Below are 21,112 nucleotides of genomic sequence, written 5' to 3'. Positions count from 1 at the left end.
AGTAAGTATGAAGAGGAAGAAATATGCGAGATAAATAGAAGTAGAGTAATAGTAATAATGGTAAGCACTCAGTGATGGCTAGCTATCATTCTATCAGGCATAATGTTAAAATTATCTGTATGGGTTATTTGAGTCCTGTGACAACCTAATAAAAAAGGAGCTATTATAATTAGCTCCACTTTGCAGGTGGGAGGATTGAGGGTTGGAGGAGATGTTAAGTAGCTTGCTGATGGGCAAGAGGAAAGGCAGGATGAAGCCCACAGTTCAGTGTGAATTAAGAATGGGAGGATTTAATCATAGGAGAATGAGAGGACCTGGAAAATGCTTGCATTCTTTTGGCCTCAATTCGTTAGCATGTCTTCTGGCACCTGGCACATCTCCTTACACGTTACAAGGACCTTACCTGTGTTACCTGAGTGAATCGATGAGTAACAATTTAAAACTTAATATCTAGTCTTGCCTTTTAAAAACCTTTCCTCCCTGTTTACAAATGATGAGCTTTGATCTAGATGACAAAGATATTTTTATATAAAAAATATTTTTGTATAGATTGTAATGAATGTTGTCTATTCTTGAGCTTTATACACAGATGTAATATATATCTGATAGTGACTGATCAAGTGAAGAGTGTTACAAAAACAACAAAAAAGTAACATAATTGTGAGACATAGAAACTTGTCTGTCTTGTTCACAACTGTTTCTCTAAAGACCATCATTGTGATGCCCCAAACAGTAAATTATTCACAAAGAATGCCCCACAAAGACTTGTTGAATGAATGAATGAGTTTACTTCATTGAAAATAGTATGGAGGAGGAGCTTTGGCTGGCCTCCCCAGCTCCTCTCTTCCCTTCTGCTGTATGTGCATGTGGACTCCCCTATGATGCTGAGAAACTGCAGCATGGTGCCTTTCAGAGGTATCTCCTTAGTCTTCTCTCTATATTGTTTGTCAGAGCTGCATTTGTCATCCTGACTTTTCCTCAGTTCTGATTTAGAAGAGAGACCAAAAATGTTGGAGATGCTGCTGAAAATCAGGCTATACTGAAAACAATTGCTTTTTACTAATGTTTTTCTTCTGAATGTCAATTTTCAGTATTACTAAGGTGGCTTTTTAATTTTCAATCTCTACATTTATGAGTTTGCAACCTTTTGAGGCTAGAATGACTGCATTTAAATTGAAATTTCAGTTCTTTTGTCATCTTTGTTGGCTTCAGTTTCTTTGCCATACATATTGTATTGTTTTAGGAGATTTTTTACATTGTGGAGTAATTATTGTAAAATTAAAAGTAGGGAACACAGTGGAAGGTAAGCCTATCTATATAAAAAGCTCCATATACCATTTAATTTGATAGGAAAAAAAAATCTGTTTAACTATCTTTTGAGATCTACCACCAGAATAACTAGCTGATTATATAACATCTGTGTAACTCCAATAGTAATCTTCTTTCTGTGACTTCTTTCAAGCCCCTTGTGGCCCTTTCACAAGCCCTTTATAATTCTCAAGGTGGTTTGGTGCTCATTGTGGATATTAGTACACCTCTCTGATGGATCAGAGGGGTGGTGAATGCCTCATTAAAAAAAAAAAAAGGCCAGGGCAGCCCCAGTGGCCCAGTGGTTTAGTGCCGCCTTCAGCCCAGAGTGTGATCCTGGAGACCCTGGATTGAGTCCCATGTTGGGCTCCCTGCATGGAACCTGCTTCTCCCTCTGCCTGTGTCTCTGCTCTCTCTCTCTCTGTGCCTCTCATGAATAAATAAAATAAAATCTTAAAAAAAAAAAAGGCCATTCCTAGAATAACTCTGAAATGGGAAAAACAAATTTGAATGTTAGATAAATAGAAGTCTCATTGTTATGAGAGCTGGTGAAAGTTTATAGGATTAAGGAAACATCTACCATAATTCCTTTACTTGCAAGTAATCAATCTTTATAGCTTTGATTTTTTTGAGCTCATGCTGTATGCCAAGCGTGTGATAGGCACTTTTATGAGTCTCAGTTCAAGACTACTTTAAGTTTTCATTTAAACTAGAAAAAGTAAATGAATTAGGGAGACAAAGTTGATAGTATGACCCAATCAAAATAAGACAATAATGCCTGTAGCAATTATAATTTGTATGTATATTAATTCTATTTATTTTTTTATTTTGAGAGAGAGAGTGTGTGTGAATAAGCAAGCAGTGAGGAGGGAGGGGGAGACGAGTTGAAGCAGAGGCAGAGAGACTCTCAAGCAGACTCCTTGCTGAGTGTGGAGCCCAACCTCATGACCCTGAGATCACAATCTAAGCCGAAATCAGGAGTCGAATGCTTAACTGACTGATTCATCCAGGCACCCCAATATATTAATTTTATTTGTCTAAAGTGAATATCATTAATTCTATGTTATAGAACAGTTAAGTAACTTGGCCACCGTCACAGAGCTAGAAAGTCAAGGGAACCAGTAAACCTTGTTTCATTTGACTCAAAGTCATTCTCTTTCTATTAAGCTTCTAATCAATATGTTGGTAAATACTATTGAATGGGACTGATTTCAAAAGAGGAGGAACTGAAGGATGTGAAGACAGATTTTAAATATTTGAGTTTTATAAGTATAATTAATGAAAACATATGCAGTGTTATATTTTTATTGACTTAAACTGTTCCACCATTTTCTCTTGTTTGTTTTTTCACCATTTTCTCTTGTGAGTCTTCCTTAACTGCATGTGGGCTAGTAAATCCAGCAAACATTTGGCTGATTTAAATAAACTTCTTCAGAATTCAAGAGTTTAAAAAAATGTACTGTTTCATTTAAATGACCAAAAAAGTAAGCAAGCCTATGAGGAAATACATGTATGTCTATCATGATCCTGTAGAAATAACCTTTATGTAATAATTATAACTCATCCTCCTTCTCAGTGTGTATGGTATCAAGGATAATTTATGTGCTCATTATATCCCTGTTATATTCCTCATACTCAACTCCTTTCTTTACACCAAAAAGAAATAGTAGGAGGGAAACGTAAAATTGATCTCTTTCGTGCCCATCAGCTAATTTTGAGGCAGCTATGCAGATAATTCAGTATAATTCAATTCAGCTCTCAAACCAGCCTCGGCAGGCTGGCTGGCTGGCTGGCTGGCTGGCTTGTTTGCTTGCTTTTTAAAAAAAGATTTTATTTATTTATTCATGAGAAACACAGAAAGAGTCAGAGACATAGACTCTCATAGACTAGAGAAGTCTAGTCTCTCATAGACTAGAGAAGCAGACTCCCTGCAGGGAACCTGATGCAGAACTCGATCTCAGGACCCGGGGATCATGACCTGAGCCAAAGGCAGATGCTCAACCACTGAGCCACCCAGGGGCTCCAGCCTTGGCTTTCCAGTTCCCTTAGACTATAGACATATGACATTTGATTCACATTTCTATCTGCTTCTTTCTTTAAATCTCTTTTTTTGAGATATAATTGACATTAAAAAGCTGTAGCTATTTAATGTATACAACCTAATGTCTTTGGAGATAGATATATACCCACCAAGCCATTATCACAATGAAGGAATATAGGTCTGTCTATCACCTCCAAAAGTTTTCTCCTGCTCCCTTTATTATCTTATAATTTGACTTTTTTTGTGGTAAGAGCATTTAACATACAATTTACTCTTTTAGCTAATTTAAAATCATTCCCTTTTTAAAGTTCCTCCCATCAAATAGATAAAGGTTGTTAGTTGTCAGTGTATCAGCATAATTGATTTTAATTCAATTAATTTTAATTGAAGTATAGTTGATACGATTTTAGATAGTAATGAATTGCTACTTTATGGTTCTTTTGTTTAAATGTGAATACACATAGTACAAATTTCTTGTGATCTCTTGAGATCGATTAGTCTCCAGAGCATTAACAGATGGAGCTCTGACATTGGAGCCAGATGAAGATCAAAATAAAGTATAGGTTTTATCTAGGCTGTCCATGATGACCGACATCTGAAAGTAGTTGAGGTTTTCTTCATCTTCCTACTTCTCCCATCCATCCCTGAACTTACTCCTTCTCCAGTCCTGACCACGGGGCCTGGCTGAGGGAGAGATGGGTCTGCAGAGCAAACCTTCAGAGATGCCCAGGGTCTGTGCCTGCCTCACAGCCCATGGAGCATCAGAGACAAAGCGCCAGAAAGAAGCTTCTCTATAGGTGATTGTGCTAACCATGTGGAAGCTGGAAGACAACTGTAGATTATGTCCTGCCTGAGGGCCTGCAGGTCTGAGAGAAAAGGGGCAGGGCCACATATGATCAGAAACCCTTAAATTAGCCTACATCATGGAGATGAAGATAGGGTAGAGCAACTGAAGAGAGTGGAGAGAGGGAGCATCTCTTGGGAATGGAGTAGAAGTCACTTATTACTTATGAGGAGCAAGGATACACACACATATTCCCCTTCATGGAGTTTTATTCCTTAAAGCCAGTTGGCCTAACAGTTTTGAGCAGACCAAGGCTACTTCTCAGAGGAGAGGACCAGCAGAATATCAGTTCAAGTCTGCTCTCACCTTGGAAAACTACTCCCTTGGTACAAATTCCCATTATTTTACACATCATTCTAGTGAATAGCTGAGTTTTGACTGCTAAAAGGCACTGAATTGCATTAAATAATATAGTTCAATTACCAAGGCCTTGCTAAAAATTCACCCCCTAATCTGCTCATCTTCACATAACTATGGTCTCATTGGTTAAGATGACTTACTACTTACTATTGATTATATGATAGCTGCAACAACAGCATAACTGTACCCCAAATAATGCCATGAAAATTGCCTTCTCATTATTAAATTCCCAGGGGGAAGTTAAGATTTCTTTTTCTGTTAAAATGAAGTCAAATTTTGCCTTCTTATTTATAATTCTCAGTCAGAGGGCTCTTAGTTAATAGATTAGAGTTGAATTTTCTTTTCAGCCCCAGCCTTGGCTATCTTTCCAAGGCTTCCTCCAGCCTTGGGTATCTTGGAATAGTTGATAAATTGTTGGGTTAATTAATGTCTTTTTTGCCACCTTTTTTCTTGCAGTCATGTTATGTTATGTGGGTAGGTATATAGCATTTTTTTAAAGAAAAATTCAGTCGAAAACCTCCTTACTTTCATCAGTAAGATTAGTGCAAGTACATTTACGTATGTTATGTTTTTGGTATTTTTGTACATATTTTTACTTTTGTGCTTTCCTATTTTTTCTTTCTTCTTGCTTTTCTTTTTTATTAGTTGAGGTGTTTTTCCTCTGTTCAGTTTTTTTTTCCCTCTATAGCTTTCTGTCGAAGCCATAACAAATTACAGTTGCTTAAACAATAGAAACTTATTATCTTATAGTGCTGTAGATCAGAGGTTTAACACAGGTCTCATTAGGCTAAGATCTAGGTGTTGGGAAGGTTGCATTCCTTTGTAGGGGCTCTATGGGAGACTCTGGAGGTCAGCCACATTCCCTGGCTGTGGTCTCTTTCCTCTTAAAGCTAGCCATGGTAGGCTGAGACCTCACACTGACATCTCTCTGGTTCTCTGTAGCCAGGAAAGAGTCTCTGATTTTAAGGACTTATGTGAGTAGACTGGGCCCACAGGAATGATCCAGAGTAATTTCCATATCTCAAGGCCTATAATTTTAATAAAATCTGCAAAGTCTCTTTGCCATGTAAGGTAATATGTTCATAGGTTCTACGGATTAGGACATGAACATTTTTGGATGGCTGTTCTAACTACTGTATTCTCTATTGGTTTTGAGTTTACATAATTCTATACTATTTCTTTAGTGGTTAGCTGTGTAGCTTTTTCATACGTATTTAACTTACATTTCACAGGATTTTGTAATATCTTGACCGTTTTGTAGTCTTAAAAGAGTTTTAAAACACTTTAGCTCTAATCTTCCTTCTTCCAATTTATATAGTTTCATTGTTTTTTGGGCATTTGGTTTTTGCCTGCATAGTAGTCTTTTTTTTTTTTTTTTTTTTGTACCAGTGATGTATGCTTGGATTTACCTACACATTTGTTACCAATTCTTGAATATCAAACTGTCTTTTTGAAATCATTTTTCTTCTGGAATTTATCCTTCATTTCTTGGTAGTAAACCATCCCTTTTTTTAAAGTATGTTTTTTTTTTTATTTCACCTTCTTTCTTTTTTTAAAAAAATATTTATTTGAGAGATAGCAGAGAACACAAGTGGGGAGGGGGAAAGAGGGGCAGAAGGAGAGGGAGAAGCAGACTCCCCACTGAGCAGGGAGCTCCCTGTGGAACCCTGAGATCATCACCTGAGCTGAAGGCAGATGCTTCACTGACTGAGCTAACCCAGGTGCCCCTTTCATCCATCTTCCTTCCTTCCTTCCTTCCTTCCTTCCTTCCTTCCTTCCTTCCTTCCTTCCTCCCTCCCTCCCTCCCTCCCTCCCTCCCTCCCTCCCTCTCACTCTCTTTCTTTCTTTCTTTCTTTCTTTCTTTCTTTCTTTCTTTCTTTCTTTCTTTCTTTCTTTCTTTCTTTCTTTCTTTCTTTCTTTCTTTCTTTCTTTCTTTCTTTCTTTCTTTCTTTCTTTCTTTCTTTCTTTCTTTCTTTCTTTCTTTCTCCCTTCCCTTCCCTTCCCTTCCCTTCCCTTCCCTTCCCTTCCCTTCCCTTCCCTTCCCTTCCCTTCCCTTCCCTTCCCTTCCCTTTCCTTTCTTTTCTTTCTTTTCTTCTTTCTTTCTTTCTTCCTCCCTTCCTCCCTTTCTCCCTCCCTCCCTCCCTCCCTCCCTTCCCCTTCTCTAGGAGAGAAGGCAGAAGGAGAGAGAGAGGCAGAGACATAGGCAGAGGGAGAAGCAGGCTCTCTGCAGGGAGCCCGATGCAGGACTTGATCCTAGGACCCCAGGATCATGACCCGAACCAAAGGCAGATGCTCAACCGCGGAGAGCCACCCAGGCACTCCACCTTCTTTCCTTAATGATACTTTTGCTTTGTATACAATTTGAAGTTGATAGTTGCTTTCAAGTTTTCTTTGTTCCTCTTTTCTGCTGTTACTGGTTTGAGTATTATATGTTCTATTGATTTTCAGTATTTTAAATATATGCAAATAAGAGTATAAACTTCCCTCTAAATACTGCTTAAAACCACATTCTACTTTTTTAATGTGAAATTTGAAAATTTTGCTTTGAAATATTTCCTAATTTTCATGAGTTGTCTTTAATTCAGTAGTTATTTAGAAATATGTTTATTAATTTCTAAACATATGAAGTTTTTTTATTCCCTTTTTGTATTGAACTTTAGCTGAATTGTGTCTAGAAAATACACATCGCATGATTTTTGTGTCTTTCAAATTGGTTGAAATTTGCTTCTAGCCTAGTACATAGTCAGTTAACTTAGTGTGTTTGGAAGGAATGTTTAATCCATAGTTGTTTTTTGTCATTTTATATGTGTCCATTAGGTCAAGTTTGTGAATTATGTTGTTCAGATCTTTCACATATTTGCTAATATGTCAGCTTATTCTATCAGTTACCAAGTTTTGATTAAAATGTCCTGCTACATTTGTCATTTGTCTGTTTCTCCTTGTAGTTATGTTAATTTTTATGTTATAATTTTGAGGGTATGTTACTAGGTGATTTAAAATTGTTATTATCTTCTTGGTGGGTTGAATCATTTATTATTCTTATAAGAATCATATCATTCTTATCTCTAGCAATGCATTTTGCCTTAAAGTCTGCTTTGTCTGATAGCAATATAGCTACACTGGCTTTCTTTTAGTTAATGTTTACATGGTGTGCCTTTTTCCATTCTTTTTACCTTCAAACTTTCAGTGTCCTATTCTAAATGTGCCTTTTCTAAATAACATATTTATTTTTTTTTAATTCAGTGTGATATACTTCTTGAATGGTTAAAAAAAAGATCCAGTTTTATAATCTTTGTCTTTTTATTATAGAGCACTTACACTAATGCACATACTAATATAGTTGGGTTTAACTCTGCCCTCTGATTTTGTGCTTTTTCTCCTGTGTGTTTTGTTCTTATTATTTTTGGTCCTTTTATGACTTATTTTGGATTAATTGAGGATGTTTCAATCAATTTTATATTTGTTTGAAAGGTGTATATTCTTTTTTTATATATTTTTAGTTCTTAGCCTAGAAACTACAGCTGTGTATTTAACTTATCAAAGCCTAGAGTTTACCAATATTAGTATCTTCCTTCTTGAAAGTATATGAATCCCAGAACAGTTTAGCTCAATTTTCTGCCTTGTTGAATTACATGCCAATTTTGTGGTATATTTTTTCTGTTTTTTTTTTTTTTTTTTGAACCTAATGACTCATTATTATTGTTCTATATAATCAATTAACAATTAGACTTCACTACTCTTGGGCTTTTAGTATTATTATTTTTTATCTAGACATTCTGTTTGGTATTATTTTACTTTTGCTTAAATTAGAATTTCCCTTAGAGTGTGGCCACTGATAGAGAACTCTTTCAGCTGAAAGTGTCCTTATTTTGCTTACATTCTTGAAACTACTTTGTTATCTATGTCTTGTTATTTTGTTCACTGTGCTTCATTCTGAATTTATTTAAATTTTTTTCATCATTTTCATCTAGTCTTCTGTCAAACCATTTGGTTCTTATTTTCATTTTTGTATTTTTATCACTAGCTATTGTAATAGATTCTTTTTCAAATCTAAGTATCCATTGTTGATAGCTTCTACTTTCTGTTGCCTGATGATGTTTGCAGCTTGCCTTCCATTCCTCCCTTTAACCATAGTTTGCATGGTCATTTTACAGTCTACATCTGACAATTCCAATAGCTGAACTATTTGTGGTTCTCTCTGTTCTGTGTCTTCTGGTTCTCCCTTATGTTGGTCCTTTTCACTGTGTGTGTTATGTGTGTGTGGTTATCTTTGTATGGTGATGATTGTCGCATGACTGGATGTATGTGGATGTATATATGTGTGTGATATTTGTGCGTTGTATGTTTATATATGAATTATTTGAGGTATAGGATGAAGTTCCCTTCTAGGGTGGAATTGTGTTTGCTTCTGAGTCTTGTCTGGAGGCATTAGCAATCTGGATGATAGTTACCCAAGGGCAAAATTGGAAGTTCCCAGACTACGTAAGTGATGTGACCTTATGCTGCCAGACTATGCAAGGCGTGGTTCTTTCTGATTCACCGTGAGGGTGTCGCTTTTGGTCCCAAGTTATTATAGGGAGAATCCTCTGTTGGGTTTTGTTCCCCTTTCCCCCATATGTGGTACAGATTAAAGTTCAGATTAGCCAGACAAAGGCAACGCTGGCAAGGTTAAGATGCAACTATCATTCTCATTTTTCTGAGACTCCATTTTTCCTTCACTTTTGTACTCATATTTGTTTAGTGTCTAGTCAATTTATTTTTGCTTTAAAAAGTATTTTAAAAATATCTTATCCACTCTTTGTAGTTTTCAGTGGAAGAACTGCTCTGAATAATTTTGCCATTGTTACCAATCCAAAGCTCTGGCTCAGAGCGGTTTCCTCTGAACTACAGGTGCCTTATCTGAGACTATTTTCCTTTATCCATGGGGCAAACACATGCTTTACACTTGCAAAGAAAACATAAAAGAAACCACAAATTTGGCTTTGGGTTGATGTTTTAGAATGGGTTTTCATATGCTTAAGGCTGATATGCATAACTTTTGAAATATTTACATAAATTAATATAAAGTTTACAAATCTATTCCTTTAGGTGGATAGCATTCAAAAAGTCTATAGCACTGGGCTGTCTAGGATGTTTGTTATACAGCATCTTTATCCTGGACATATTTGCTGCAATTTTTGCCCAGAGACTGTTGGTGTATGGAGAACATATTTTTTGCATGGCTCTGTGAAAACTGTTATTTTTCATAATTCTGTGTTCTATCTGAGTTTGGCAAAGGCTGGCCAAACTGTTTTCTCAACTCTCCATTGCTAAGAAGCTCTAATGTAAAATAACATTTTTATATTTTTTCTTTTCTTTTGAGAGCATCTCCTGCTGATCCTACAGTACATGCTCTATGCCTGGTGAGAGGATCACTAAAAGGCAGATCCTCACAGCAGGGGCCCCAGTGAATCACACCTCCTGGTATCCATGTCCTTGTCTAGTCCTTTCTCATTTTGACTCTGGACTTGACCATGTGACTTGCATTGGCCAAAGGGACACCAGCAAATATGTCTCAAGAGGATGCTTGATAAATGGTTGCACATTGGACTTTATGTGGCTATATATGAAGAAACCTGTTGTGGCCTCCTAAGAATGAAAGCCCATGAGGAAAAAGAAGCCTTGCTGTCCCACCTGACCTGCTAGCCACATACAGCTGTGTGAATGATCCCTAGTGAAACCACTGCCCAGTCACCTACAGAATCTTGAGAAATTGTTGTTTTGAGCCACTACATTTTAGGGTGGTTTTGTTCCTGGATAGAGAACAGGTTCCCAAATCAAGTTTGGCCACTCACCACTCAAAAATCAATGCTTCAGAGGCAAGGGATGGTGGGAAAGAAAAGGTTGCTTTATTTAGGAAGCTGACAACCTGAAAAGATGGTGGACTAATTCTCAAAGCCCATCTTCTCTGTCCCGGTGAAGCCACCGGGTCTTAAAGGGGAAGGCACAGGAAATGGTAGAGGTGACATGGAGAACCTGCAGGTTGTCCAAGTGGTTAGCTGTGTCAACATGAACAGACTTGCTGGCATTAGTGGCAGCTGTTTTCAAATGTGGTAAGGCCTTATCTTCTGGGAAAGTCTGGTCCTCCACTTTTCAAGGCCAGCGATCTGCAAATCTCTGGGAAAGTAGGTTAGACCTGCTACAGCCAAGGGACTTAGGTCAGCAAACAAGGAGCGCAGAAACTTGGCCCACGTTAAACCTGTTGGCAGGTTGGTGTGCTGTTCTAATTTGTTATACAGCAATAGAGAACAGTGGCGCTATGAATGTATTTCTGTGGTCCTATTGTTTCTTTGTGTGCTGTCTTCACTTTTAAATGACACACATGATTCTTCATGCCTGTCTTATTTTGTGTATAGAATAAATTTTAATTATTATCTATTGAACAATTAAGCAGTGAGGACATGATAGGCAAATTTATTTAGAGTAATCAGCCCTTTGCCTCCTGTCAGCATTTCAAGAGAAAATGAAATTGTATTTTAAATTGTTTCGTCAGTTTTGTGTTTTCCACGTTGGTTCTTGTTCATAGAAATTGATGACTGCTGCTGTGTTTTATATTTTCTTTAAGAGCTGTGGTTCACAGAGTTTCTTCCAGAGTTTAGCATAAACAATTTAAGGATTAATTTGGTTTATAATATGAGTATAATGTGTTATAATGAGAGTTAAAAGGTGAAGAGTTTTAATTCCATCTTCAATGAAGCTATACAATATAAAATACTGTCAGTGACTCATTTGCTTCAAAATAAAGGAAAGGATTGTCTGGCATAGCTTGTAATAAACAAACTGAGATGAACAATTTTTGTTATTTAAAAGTTTTAAAAGCCAGTCAGGAGTCACATCCAGTGGTAAGTAAAGGTATTTGAATTATATTTTTGTTATATCTTCAGTCATGCCTGTTCTCATAGGGGAAAAAAGCCAGCTATGCTTCTTAGATGGAGTCCTCGAATTAATGCTAGTGTGTCAGAACAACTGGGAATAAAGAAGGGAAAATGACAGGAGTTCTTTATCATAATTTTACATGTTCTATAAACTGAATTTCTCCAACTGATCTGATTTTTATCTTGCATTTGCAAATATTACCCTTGAGGGTTTTGTGATTATGCTCCCTTTTGATAATACTCAGTGTGACATTATTCATGGTGTGGAAAGAGTGCAGACCTGGATGTCTTGTGAGGGGAGTGTTCTATCCTGAAGGCGTGACTGACCCACTGTGTGACTTTTGGCATGTTAGCTCTTTGGGCCTAGTTACTACATCAGTAGAATGAGGGCGTTCAGGTGATCTCCATCACCAAAAATCTACTAATTCTGGGGCTTCATGGTGGGGATAGTGCTTTGCTCCCGTGTATCCTCTTAGAGGAAAGTGTGATTTTAAAAGTTAGCATGATACTCGCCATCTGTATATGTTGCCAGGTAAGAAGACATTTGGTTCTATGTGCATCCCTTGTGCTATGCTTGAGTGTTTAAAGAAGAATTTATAATTATTTCCAAATCAGTGATGCACTGCATAGCATACATTTGTTAAAAGTCAAAGAGACCAAGAATCAAATTCATAATATATTAAATGCAACTTTTTAAAGATTTGTCCTCTTTTTTAAAATGTGTTCTAAGAAACAGAAATATTAAAGACTGCTGTTTTTTAATATGGGGACCAAGAGCAGGGTGCCTTCAAAATGTGCCACTTAGATGGAACTGGAGGGTATTATGCTGAGTGAAGTAATAAGTCCGTCGGAGAAGGACAAACATTATATGGTCTCATTCATTTGGGGAATATAAAAAATAGTGAAAGGGAATAAAGGGGAATGAGAGAAAATGAGTGGGAAATATCAGGGTGACAGGACATGAGAGACTTCTAACTCTGGGAAACGACAAGGGGTAGTGGAAGGGGAGGTGGGAGTGGGGATGAAATGACTGGGTGACGGGCACTGAGGGGGGCACTTGACGGGATGAGCACTGGGTGTTATGCTATATGTTGGCAAATCGAACTCCAATAAAAACATATACAAAAAAAATGTGCCACTTTGATGTATTGATTATTTAAAATAAGAGTTACTAAAGAAACTGCCAGCGGGAGGACACTCAGACTCTCTTCTGTCCTCCTGAACATAGGAAATAAATCTCCCATGTAAAAGGTACTCTCTCTGTAGTAAGAAGTAAAAAGACATCATAAGAGAGAGGAACCTTAAAGCCTACCTAGCTTTAGAAGCAAACCTTGTTACTTTCTAATCTGCTACTTCTGTCCAAATTCTGTTTAGAATTCTTTACTAATTAAAGCTCCTAAACATCTGTTTTTTAGAAAAATATTTTATTTTATTTTTTTAAAATTTTTATTTATTTATGATAGTCACAGAGAGAGAGAGAGAGGCAGAGACACAGGCAGAGGGAGAAGCAGGCTCCATGCACCGGGAGCCCGACGTGGGATTCGATCCCGGGTCTCCAGGATCGCGCCCTGGGCCAAAGGCAGGCGCTAAACTGCTGCGCCACCCAGGGATCCCGAAAAATATTTTATTTTTAAGAAATCTCTATACCTAATGTGGGGCTTACCTCACAGTTTTGAGACAAAGAGTCACAGGCTCTACCGACTGAGCCAGCCAGGCTCTCTACATCTGTTTTTTTTAATCCTGTCAATCCCTCACAAATTTATTGTCTCCCTGTCTAAGAAGTATAAAAACTGCCAGTTTTGGTCATTTATTGGGGTCTCAATTTCATTTTTGGGACTCCATGCACATGTAATAAAACTTTGGATTTTTCTCCTGTTAATCTGTCTCCTGTATGTTTAATTCTTAGTGCAGCTGGAACCACTTAAGAGGTAAAGGAAGTATTTTTCCTTCCCTACATTAATTTGGGCATATTAAACATGACAATTTTAACTTTTTTTTTCACTTTCAGCTTTTATTATTATTTTTAGATTGGGTATATAATTTTTATTTTCCTGGGAAAAATAGTAAGCTTACTTTGTATAAATATTTCAGAGACCTTTAATATACTTATTTTTATGATTCATTTTGATGTTTGATGATCTAGGATGATTATTAAGGGAATTGCCACTGCTTGGGAATTATAAGTAAAAACTGAACTATTTTATTTTCAAACTTATTCTTTATATTCTTACAGAACATTAGCTCTGATTAAACCAGACGCAGTATCAAAAGCTGGAGAAATAATTGAAATGATAAACAAAGCCGGATTTACTATAACCAAACTCAAAATGATGATGCTTTCAAGGTAATTTGTTGATCATTTTCAGTTACATAAAGTCTAGTCCTTCTTCTTTCTTTTTTTTTTTTTCCTTCTTCTTTCTTAAATCATCTTTTATGTTTCATGTCATTGTTTATAATAAAAACATCTCACTGAGTGGCAAAGAATAGAATAGTAATCTTATTAGAATGAGAATACAGTATGATACCAGGTTATTAGATTAATCAATAATGATTGAAGTCTAAGCAAATAGGAATTGTGAGATTGGACCTGCCCCATTATTTATTTATATAAACTCACTATGTGCTAGGGTTTTTAAAAAACACTTTACATATATTAAACTCACAGAACCTTCATAGCAACTTTATGATATAGATGGTTAAAATCTCCATTTCACAGATGAAGAAAATGAAGTGCAGAGAAAATTGTCCAGAGTCATACACCTAGTAAGTAGTGCAGTTACATGCAGTCTGGCTCTAGATTCTGCGCTTTGAAACATAAGCCTCCTGGCTTTCTAGAATATATGTAAACTGAAAGACCTTACATGGGGGAATATTCAAATTAAATATATGTCATTATTGTGGTAAAAGTGAAGGTATTTTGTTAAGGTTCCTAGAGATTAGACTTATAAAAGCTGTATTGACTATCTACCGCTATCCATTCACTGTTCCTTTTCTCCCAGAGCCAAAAATGCAACTGCCCCATATGACACAGACTATGTTAGCTATTATTGTTAGTAGCAGTAATACTAGTGATACTATTATTTAGTGGAACTGAGGTCTTGACCCTTTGTAAGTAGTTAATTGTCTTATTTCTGTGTATATCAAGAATGCTCTCATAGCAGGCTGAATTCTGGAGAAATGACTTTGAATAGTTTTAGTGACATTAAAAATTGTTGATGTCTCTATGCTGCTACTGCTTGATAAATTTGGCATCAAACTCCCCATGATAAAGATGCCCAAGAAAACTTAACTGCTTCCTTAAATTCCTTAATTTTTATAGTACCTCATACATCTCTATTAATATTACTAATATTACTATCAAGTCTTAGATTTTGCCCAACTTAAAAGCTAGTCTTTTACTCTCATGTATGCTAGGCAGAAGATGTGGGACATCTGGATCAGAGATAAAAGACTTTATTATGGTACTGCAGGCAGGCAGCATGAGCATCATGCTTATGATGGTTCTTCTTGCCTCCATGTCCTGTGGGAATACTATGATATGGATCCACATGTATGTTGTATACATAGTTTGCATCAAAGCTGAGGAGCTTTGAACTTGGGTTATCCACTGTTTCATTAGCAACCATACACAAGACTGCTCTCTGTACTGAAGAGAAACGTGACCTCATCCCTCAAAAGTTGCTCACTGTAAACAAAACTCTGAGAACAGGCTGGGATAAAGGGCAGTTGGGGCTTTGTGTTCTTGATACCCAGTAAGACATGCTAGGAGTCTGGACACCTGTGGAGGAGTGTCTCCCAGGGCTTAAATCTTTGCTAAACTCATTTTCTCAAATGTCAGTTCCTCCCTCATGACAGTATCTGAAAGGCACCAGCTGAGTTCCATCTGAATTTGTACTTCCTAGTTCTTGGATTAGTGCCTGATTCAAGGTAGGCACCAAGTAAATATTTCATGAAGGCATTAAGAGATAAATCTTTGTGGGAGAATAGTTTCTTTATAAAAACACAAGATGTAACAAAACAATAGCAAAAAACTCCCTTTGGTGGTGATGCACATGTTAGTATTTCTCTCCGCCTCGACTTTTTAAGGGAGAAATTGCATAAGGATGATAGGAAAAATTCATGAACTCTCATCTAGATTTCAATTTTGTATGTTGAATAGAGGTAACTATAGGATCAGTGACATGTTAGAGGAAAACAATGAAATGCCTTTAAAAAAAAAGATTTTATTTATTTATTTATGAGAGACACACAGAGAGAGGCAGAGACATAGGCAGAGAGAAGCAGGCTTCCTGCTGGGAGCCCCATGTGGAACTTGATTACAGGACTCCAGTATCACACCCTTTGCTGAAGGCAGATGCTCAGCCACTGAGCCACCCAGGTGTCCCTCAATGAAACACTTTCAATAATTAAAATTTTTCTTTTCATCAACATTAAAGAAAATGTTGAAAAACATGATTTTTTTTCTCTTTAAAGTAGCTCAGCTTTTATGTAACAGGAAGGGAATAAACAGAGATTTGCAGCCAGAGATTTGGGTTCAAACCCCCTCATCCAAGTTATGTAATCATGCTGAATTTCATTATTTTCATATGTAAAATGTAGGAGGTCATACCTATTTCAATATATTATAGTGAGAAATAAAATAATTTAATGTTGGCATAATAGGCCTAGAAACCTGAGTTTTCTTCCCCTCTCATTTCTTGGGATGAATTTTATTTATCATATTTGCATAGTATACTTTCATAATTTCTTCATAGCCAAAGAAAATATTTCAGTATATTTGGTTTGAATAAAAGAATGCCCTGATAGAGTTTATTATGTGGATCCATTTTGTAGTAGGCCTGTAAGATCTTGAAATATTACATACTAAATTTTATTACGCATGAAAGATAATCCTTTGCTAGAGGACACTTGAACTTCTCTGATGTTTTAAAAAGTAGACACATTTGTCACATACTGTGAGCTCAGCTTAAAGTCTATAAAACAGTCCCAAGTTTGAGAGATACCTGATTTGATTAAAAAGTTGTTTAGGCTTTTCAGCTAATCAATTTAAAGGCCATTATCCTTTCAGTGTCTCTGTAGATATTCTTTGTGGGAGTATAGATGCAAAAGATAAATCCCTATTGCCCTTATTAAATTCTGAATATCTCCATGTTACCCTCCCTTTTCTGGTGATATCAGTTAAAACATTTGTTTTTTAATACATTAATAACCAATAAGAATACATTGATATGCTTAACTTGTCAAGCATATCTTAAACACACAAGATCTAAGAGAGAAAACTATAACTATTAAGTTTAAATTCTAGTCTACCCTTTCAAGTTAAAAACCTGAAGAAGAAAGTGACTAATTTTGAATTTGAAGATAGCTTTGCATTTTTTTAATGTAACTTATTTGATATCTAAAGAACAAATAACTCTTATTGGTCAAATGTTAAACTTTGTTTCAAGAATGTTAAAGATGCTGGTGCAAAGGAAGATTGTAGATATGAACGTGAGCAGAAAATGAAATCGTGCCTCTTACATTCATTGTAATTTTACATCTTAATATTCAAGTAGCAAAAAATTTGAAAGGTGGGAGGATTTGAGTAGAATATTTGGTGAAAAGTCATTAATCAGTTTACATACGGATCAAATAAATAGAGGATTTCATCTTTATTTTATTAATGCAAGCAAAAATATTTTAGTAAAATAATTTTTAAGATATAATTCTTACCTGTTGTCATTTTGATTATTTTTCAGGAAAGAAGCAACAGATTTTCATATAGATCATCAGTCAAGGCCCTTTTTAAAGTAGGTGCTGACTTTGGGGCAAGTGGGTTTTCAATGGAGGATATCCCAGAAAACTAAAGAATCGTAGTTTTACAATTCAGAAAGTTTTGACCTGGAAATCATCTGTCAAAAGGACCATAGCAACATCTTGCAGCTGTAGAGAACTGTTTTCTAAGAATTGTTTTTTTCTGTCCTTTTATTAGATTAGGATTTTTATTTCATAATTAAATATCTTAAACTATCATCAGAAGCAAATAGGATAATTTATTTAAATTATAAATGTCAAAAAAAAATTATAAATGTCATAGGTTTCTTTTTAGATTTCAGTAGATTAAAATAGAGTGATAATTATATTTTATGTTAAGTATTTTTTTAATGGTTTTTAAGATTTTTGAGTAATCTCTATACCCAACATGGGGTTTAAACTCACAGCTCTTATGACTGAGCCAGCCACGTGCCCCTGGGTTGAGTGCTTTTGTTGTGCTCTTGGCATTCCTGTGTACATAAAACGATGTTAATGGAACCCTTATTTTTTCACTAATACTTTTGTTCCTTGAAATAGAGCAACTAATATATGTTAGAAACTGATGTTCTAAATATTTGGGATGTATTTAAATTTAAGTGAATATTGTGAAAATTATATTACTATTGACAAAGAAATGCTTACATTTCTAATAAAGAAGGATATTAAGCTGCTATAATAAACATGCTATTTGGTATCCTGCATATGATAGAGTTTTTTAAAATTGTATATGAGAAAATTATTATGTTAGAGATTAGTTTAAATCAAGTAGTATAAAATATTCCCAAGCCTTGTTAGAATATATAATTTTCTTGGAAATTATTCTTTATTGTAGTCTTGCTTTATGTTTATATAACAGTACCTAATTTAATGTCTTATATGTAATTAGCATGCAGTAAATATTTTTAAGATTTTATTTATTTATTCATGAGAGACAGAGAGAGAGAGAGAGAGAGGCAGAGACACAGGCAGAGGGAGAAGCAGGCTCCATGCAGGGAACCTGATGTGGGACTCAATCCCTGGTCTCCAGGATCATGCCCTGGTCTCTAGGATCACGCCCTGGGCCATAGGCGGCGCTAAACCATTGAGGCACCCAGGCTGCCCGCATGCAGTAAATTTTATTAAATGAATGAATTAACTAGTTTTCTGGTATTAATGAAAGACACAACAAAAGATGTAGCTACAGTTGTTGGAGGTAGTCTCATAAAGCAGTATTTTTTATGATGAGGCACTACATTCTCTGCATTATTACATGCCACACTCAGGTCATAGGCTTAGTCTACTATGTGTTTGAGAAATCTGTATTAACAGGACATTAGGTTATAAGTTTCTTGAGGCAAGGATATCGCTGAATATTCTGATTTGTAGTAGGTAATTGTTAAGTGCTTATTGAATGGATAAACATGGATTTGTTCTCTTGATTTTGATTCCTTAAATCTATTTTTTCCTTTTTTTTTTTTTCTGCTAAGGCCTAGCAGAATATGTATGAAGAGGTCATGTGGGCCTTTTAGAATGGAGGTTATGAATACTTCTTTGTACATCCTGTTTTTTAGAAATCCTCTTCAAAATGAATTGAAATTATTTAAAAGAGAAGTATGGAAGGGAGTCAATGATTGATATAAAATAATCAAGAATTAATAGGTATAAAAGGGTCATACTGTGTGATTTTCTCCAGGAGAATCCTGTCCTCTCTTATAGCTTGGATGAGAGAGAAGCATAGGCTTACTTTAAAAAGTATTCTGTCCCTGCCTAACACTGTGGGAGGAATGGTGTTACTTATTTCACGGTTAAATTTGTCACTGTTGCCTTGTGCATGTACAGAAGTGGCAGAGGGAAATGAACTGTTGCTTTTCATGGCTTGGGTTACTGTGACTCAGTGCTGGATTTTTAAAAAAATTTTCATTTATTTATTTATGAGAGATACAGAGACAGAGGCAGAGACGCAGGCAGAGGGAGAAGCAGGCTCCATGCAGGGAGCCTGATGCGGGACTTAATCCTGGGGCTCCAGGATCAGTCCCTGAGCCGAAGGCAGGCGCTAAACCGCTGAGCCACCCAGAGATCCCCAATGCTGGATTTTTAATCAAGAACCTGTATGTATTCTTTAATAACTTGAGATAAGAATATCCCAGAGTAGCTTTTATAGGATATTTTTTCATAAATATCAAATATAAATATCAAAAATAAAAGGATATTTTCCCAAGACCTATTAATGTCTGTTTTTTCTTTATCACTAAGACCAACTCAGTGTTTATTGACTGAACATTTCTGACATTCTTTGAATTCTAATCTACACAAAAATAAATTCTAACTGTAAATATAAGACCACTCTCATCATTTTCTCTATTATGCAATTTTATGTAACTTCAGTGGTAAACCACATGAAAATAAAAAGGAATTTCCTTCTGTACCTTTCAGAGCAATGGGAAAAGCATTAATCAGTAATATGCATTTTAAGTCACTGAAGTAGCCTTAAATTCAATGAAACACTGATATCTTTCTTTCTTTCTTTCTTTCTTTCTTTCTTTCTTTCTTTCTTTCTTTCTTTCTTTTTTTTTTTGGTAATGGTAAATGATTTGGCAATGCTAGTGATCTGTAGTGACTCAGACTACCACAAGACACTCAACTTATGAAAATTTTATTTTGCCAATGCATATCTCACTATATCTGGTAGTTCTGAGATCATAATATTAATGTGTGTGTTGAAATACTCTAATTGTAATATATCCTTATTAACAGAGATACGAGGTTGACAGAAAAATGAAGCAAATCAAGCTTTTATCTATTTTGTAGTGAGCTTATCCAGTTTATTACAAGTGGTCCTACTATTGCCATGGAGATTTTAAGAGATGATGCTATATGTGAGTGGAAAAGGCTACTTGGACCCGCGAACTCTGGTATGGCACGTACAGATGCTCCTGGAAGCCTGAGAGCCCTCTTTGGAACAGACGGCATAAGAAATGCAGCTCATGGCCCTGATTCTTTTGCTTCTGCTGCCAGAGTAAGGTGTTTTAAAATATTTTAATTCTGTTTTTGTTTTTGTTAGATGTTTTATGTCAGAGTAAAGCATATCTGTCATGGCTGACTTCGGGTAGGTTATACAGATGATCAAGGAGTAGAGAAAACCTTTGACCCTTTGCCTAGGATTAAAGTGTTTCAATAATATGTTTCTTTTGTGAACTGGTAACCTGGTCATGGTCAAGATAAGTGTTCTCCAGTTAAAATACTTGTCATCTCAGTTTACATTCCAAAGTCATTTAAATTATTCAGGCTCATCAATGTTTGAATTACTGACTTAATGTGAGACCAGCTTATGGATAGTAAATATTCAGAAAGGAAACATCATTTAATATATTTTATTTTTGACTCAGATCTAACACTATCTTCAAGTTTAACATCCTTTTCCTGTACAGAGCTAGTGTTCATGAAAAAGTCTTTATGCTTCCTACAATTATTTCTTATTTTTAAGTCCATATAAATAAGGTGTAATACTGGGTTTATGCTGATGTTGATTTGATGAAGTTGCAAGTTTATTCTTAGCATCACAACAAGTTTCTCATCTGATGTAAGATGGTTTTTAGTCTGGTCATGCTTTCGTTAAAATAATATTAGACAGTTTTTTAATAATTGAATTTTCCTTACAGTTCCATCAAAAGATCCTTTCAGCAATTCCTTCAAATTAGACTTTGAATCTGATTGTTGTGGTCTAGGTCACTGTTATATTTTATTTGAACTACTGCAAAATAGTAGTAATTCTTCTAATTCTCTTTTCCTCTTCCTTTTCCTCTTATACTCAATTTATAAAAATTTTACCTTGCCCACATAAAATTAACTAGGCCAAGAGTGATCTTTTAAAAA

General features: G+C 35.8%; 1 protein-coding gene across 8 annotated transcripts in view; it reads left to right on the top strand.

Moving 5' to 3' along the window:
• NME7 (NME/NM23 family member 7) overlaps positions 1-21,112 on the top strand; it is a 269,129-nt gene that overhangs the window by 57,999 nt on the left and 190,018 nt on the right. For all 8 annotated transcript variants that reach the window (XR_012032960.1, XR_012032963.1, XR_012032961.1 and 5 more), the window contains exons 4-6: positions 13,701-13,811; positions 17,206-17,256; positions 20,048-20,255. Coding sequence is in view for 2 of the 8 variants with exons in the window: in XM_072830516.1 (XP_072686617.1) it covers positions 13,701-13,811; positions 17,206-17,256; positions 20,048-20,255 (370 nt within the window). In the remaining 6 variants the exon portion in view is untranslated. The remainder of the gene's footprint in view (positions 1-13,700; positions 13,812-17,205; positions 17,257-20,047; positions 20,256-21,112) is intronic.

The sequence above is a fragment of the Canis lupus genome, chromosome 6 (assembly GCF_048164855.1).
Source record: "Canis lupus baileyi chromosome 6, mCanLup2.hap1, whole genome shotgun sequence".
Classification (NCBI taxonomy): domain Eukaryota; kingdom Metazoa; phylum Chordata; class Mammalia; order Carnivora; family Canidae; genus Canis; species Canis lupus.
Note: the sequence above shows the minus strand (reverse complement) of the source record. Positions and strands in the feature narration are given on the sequence as shown.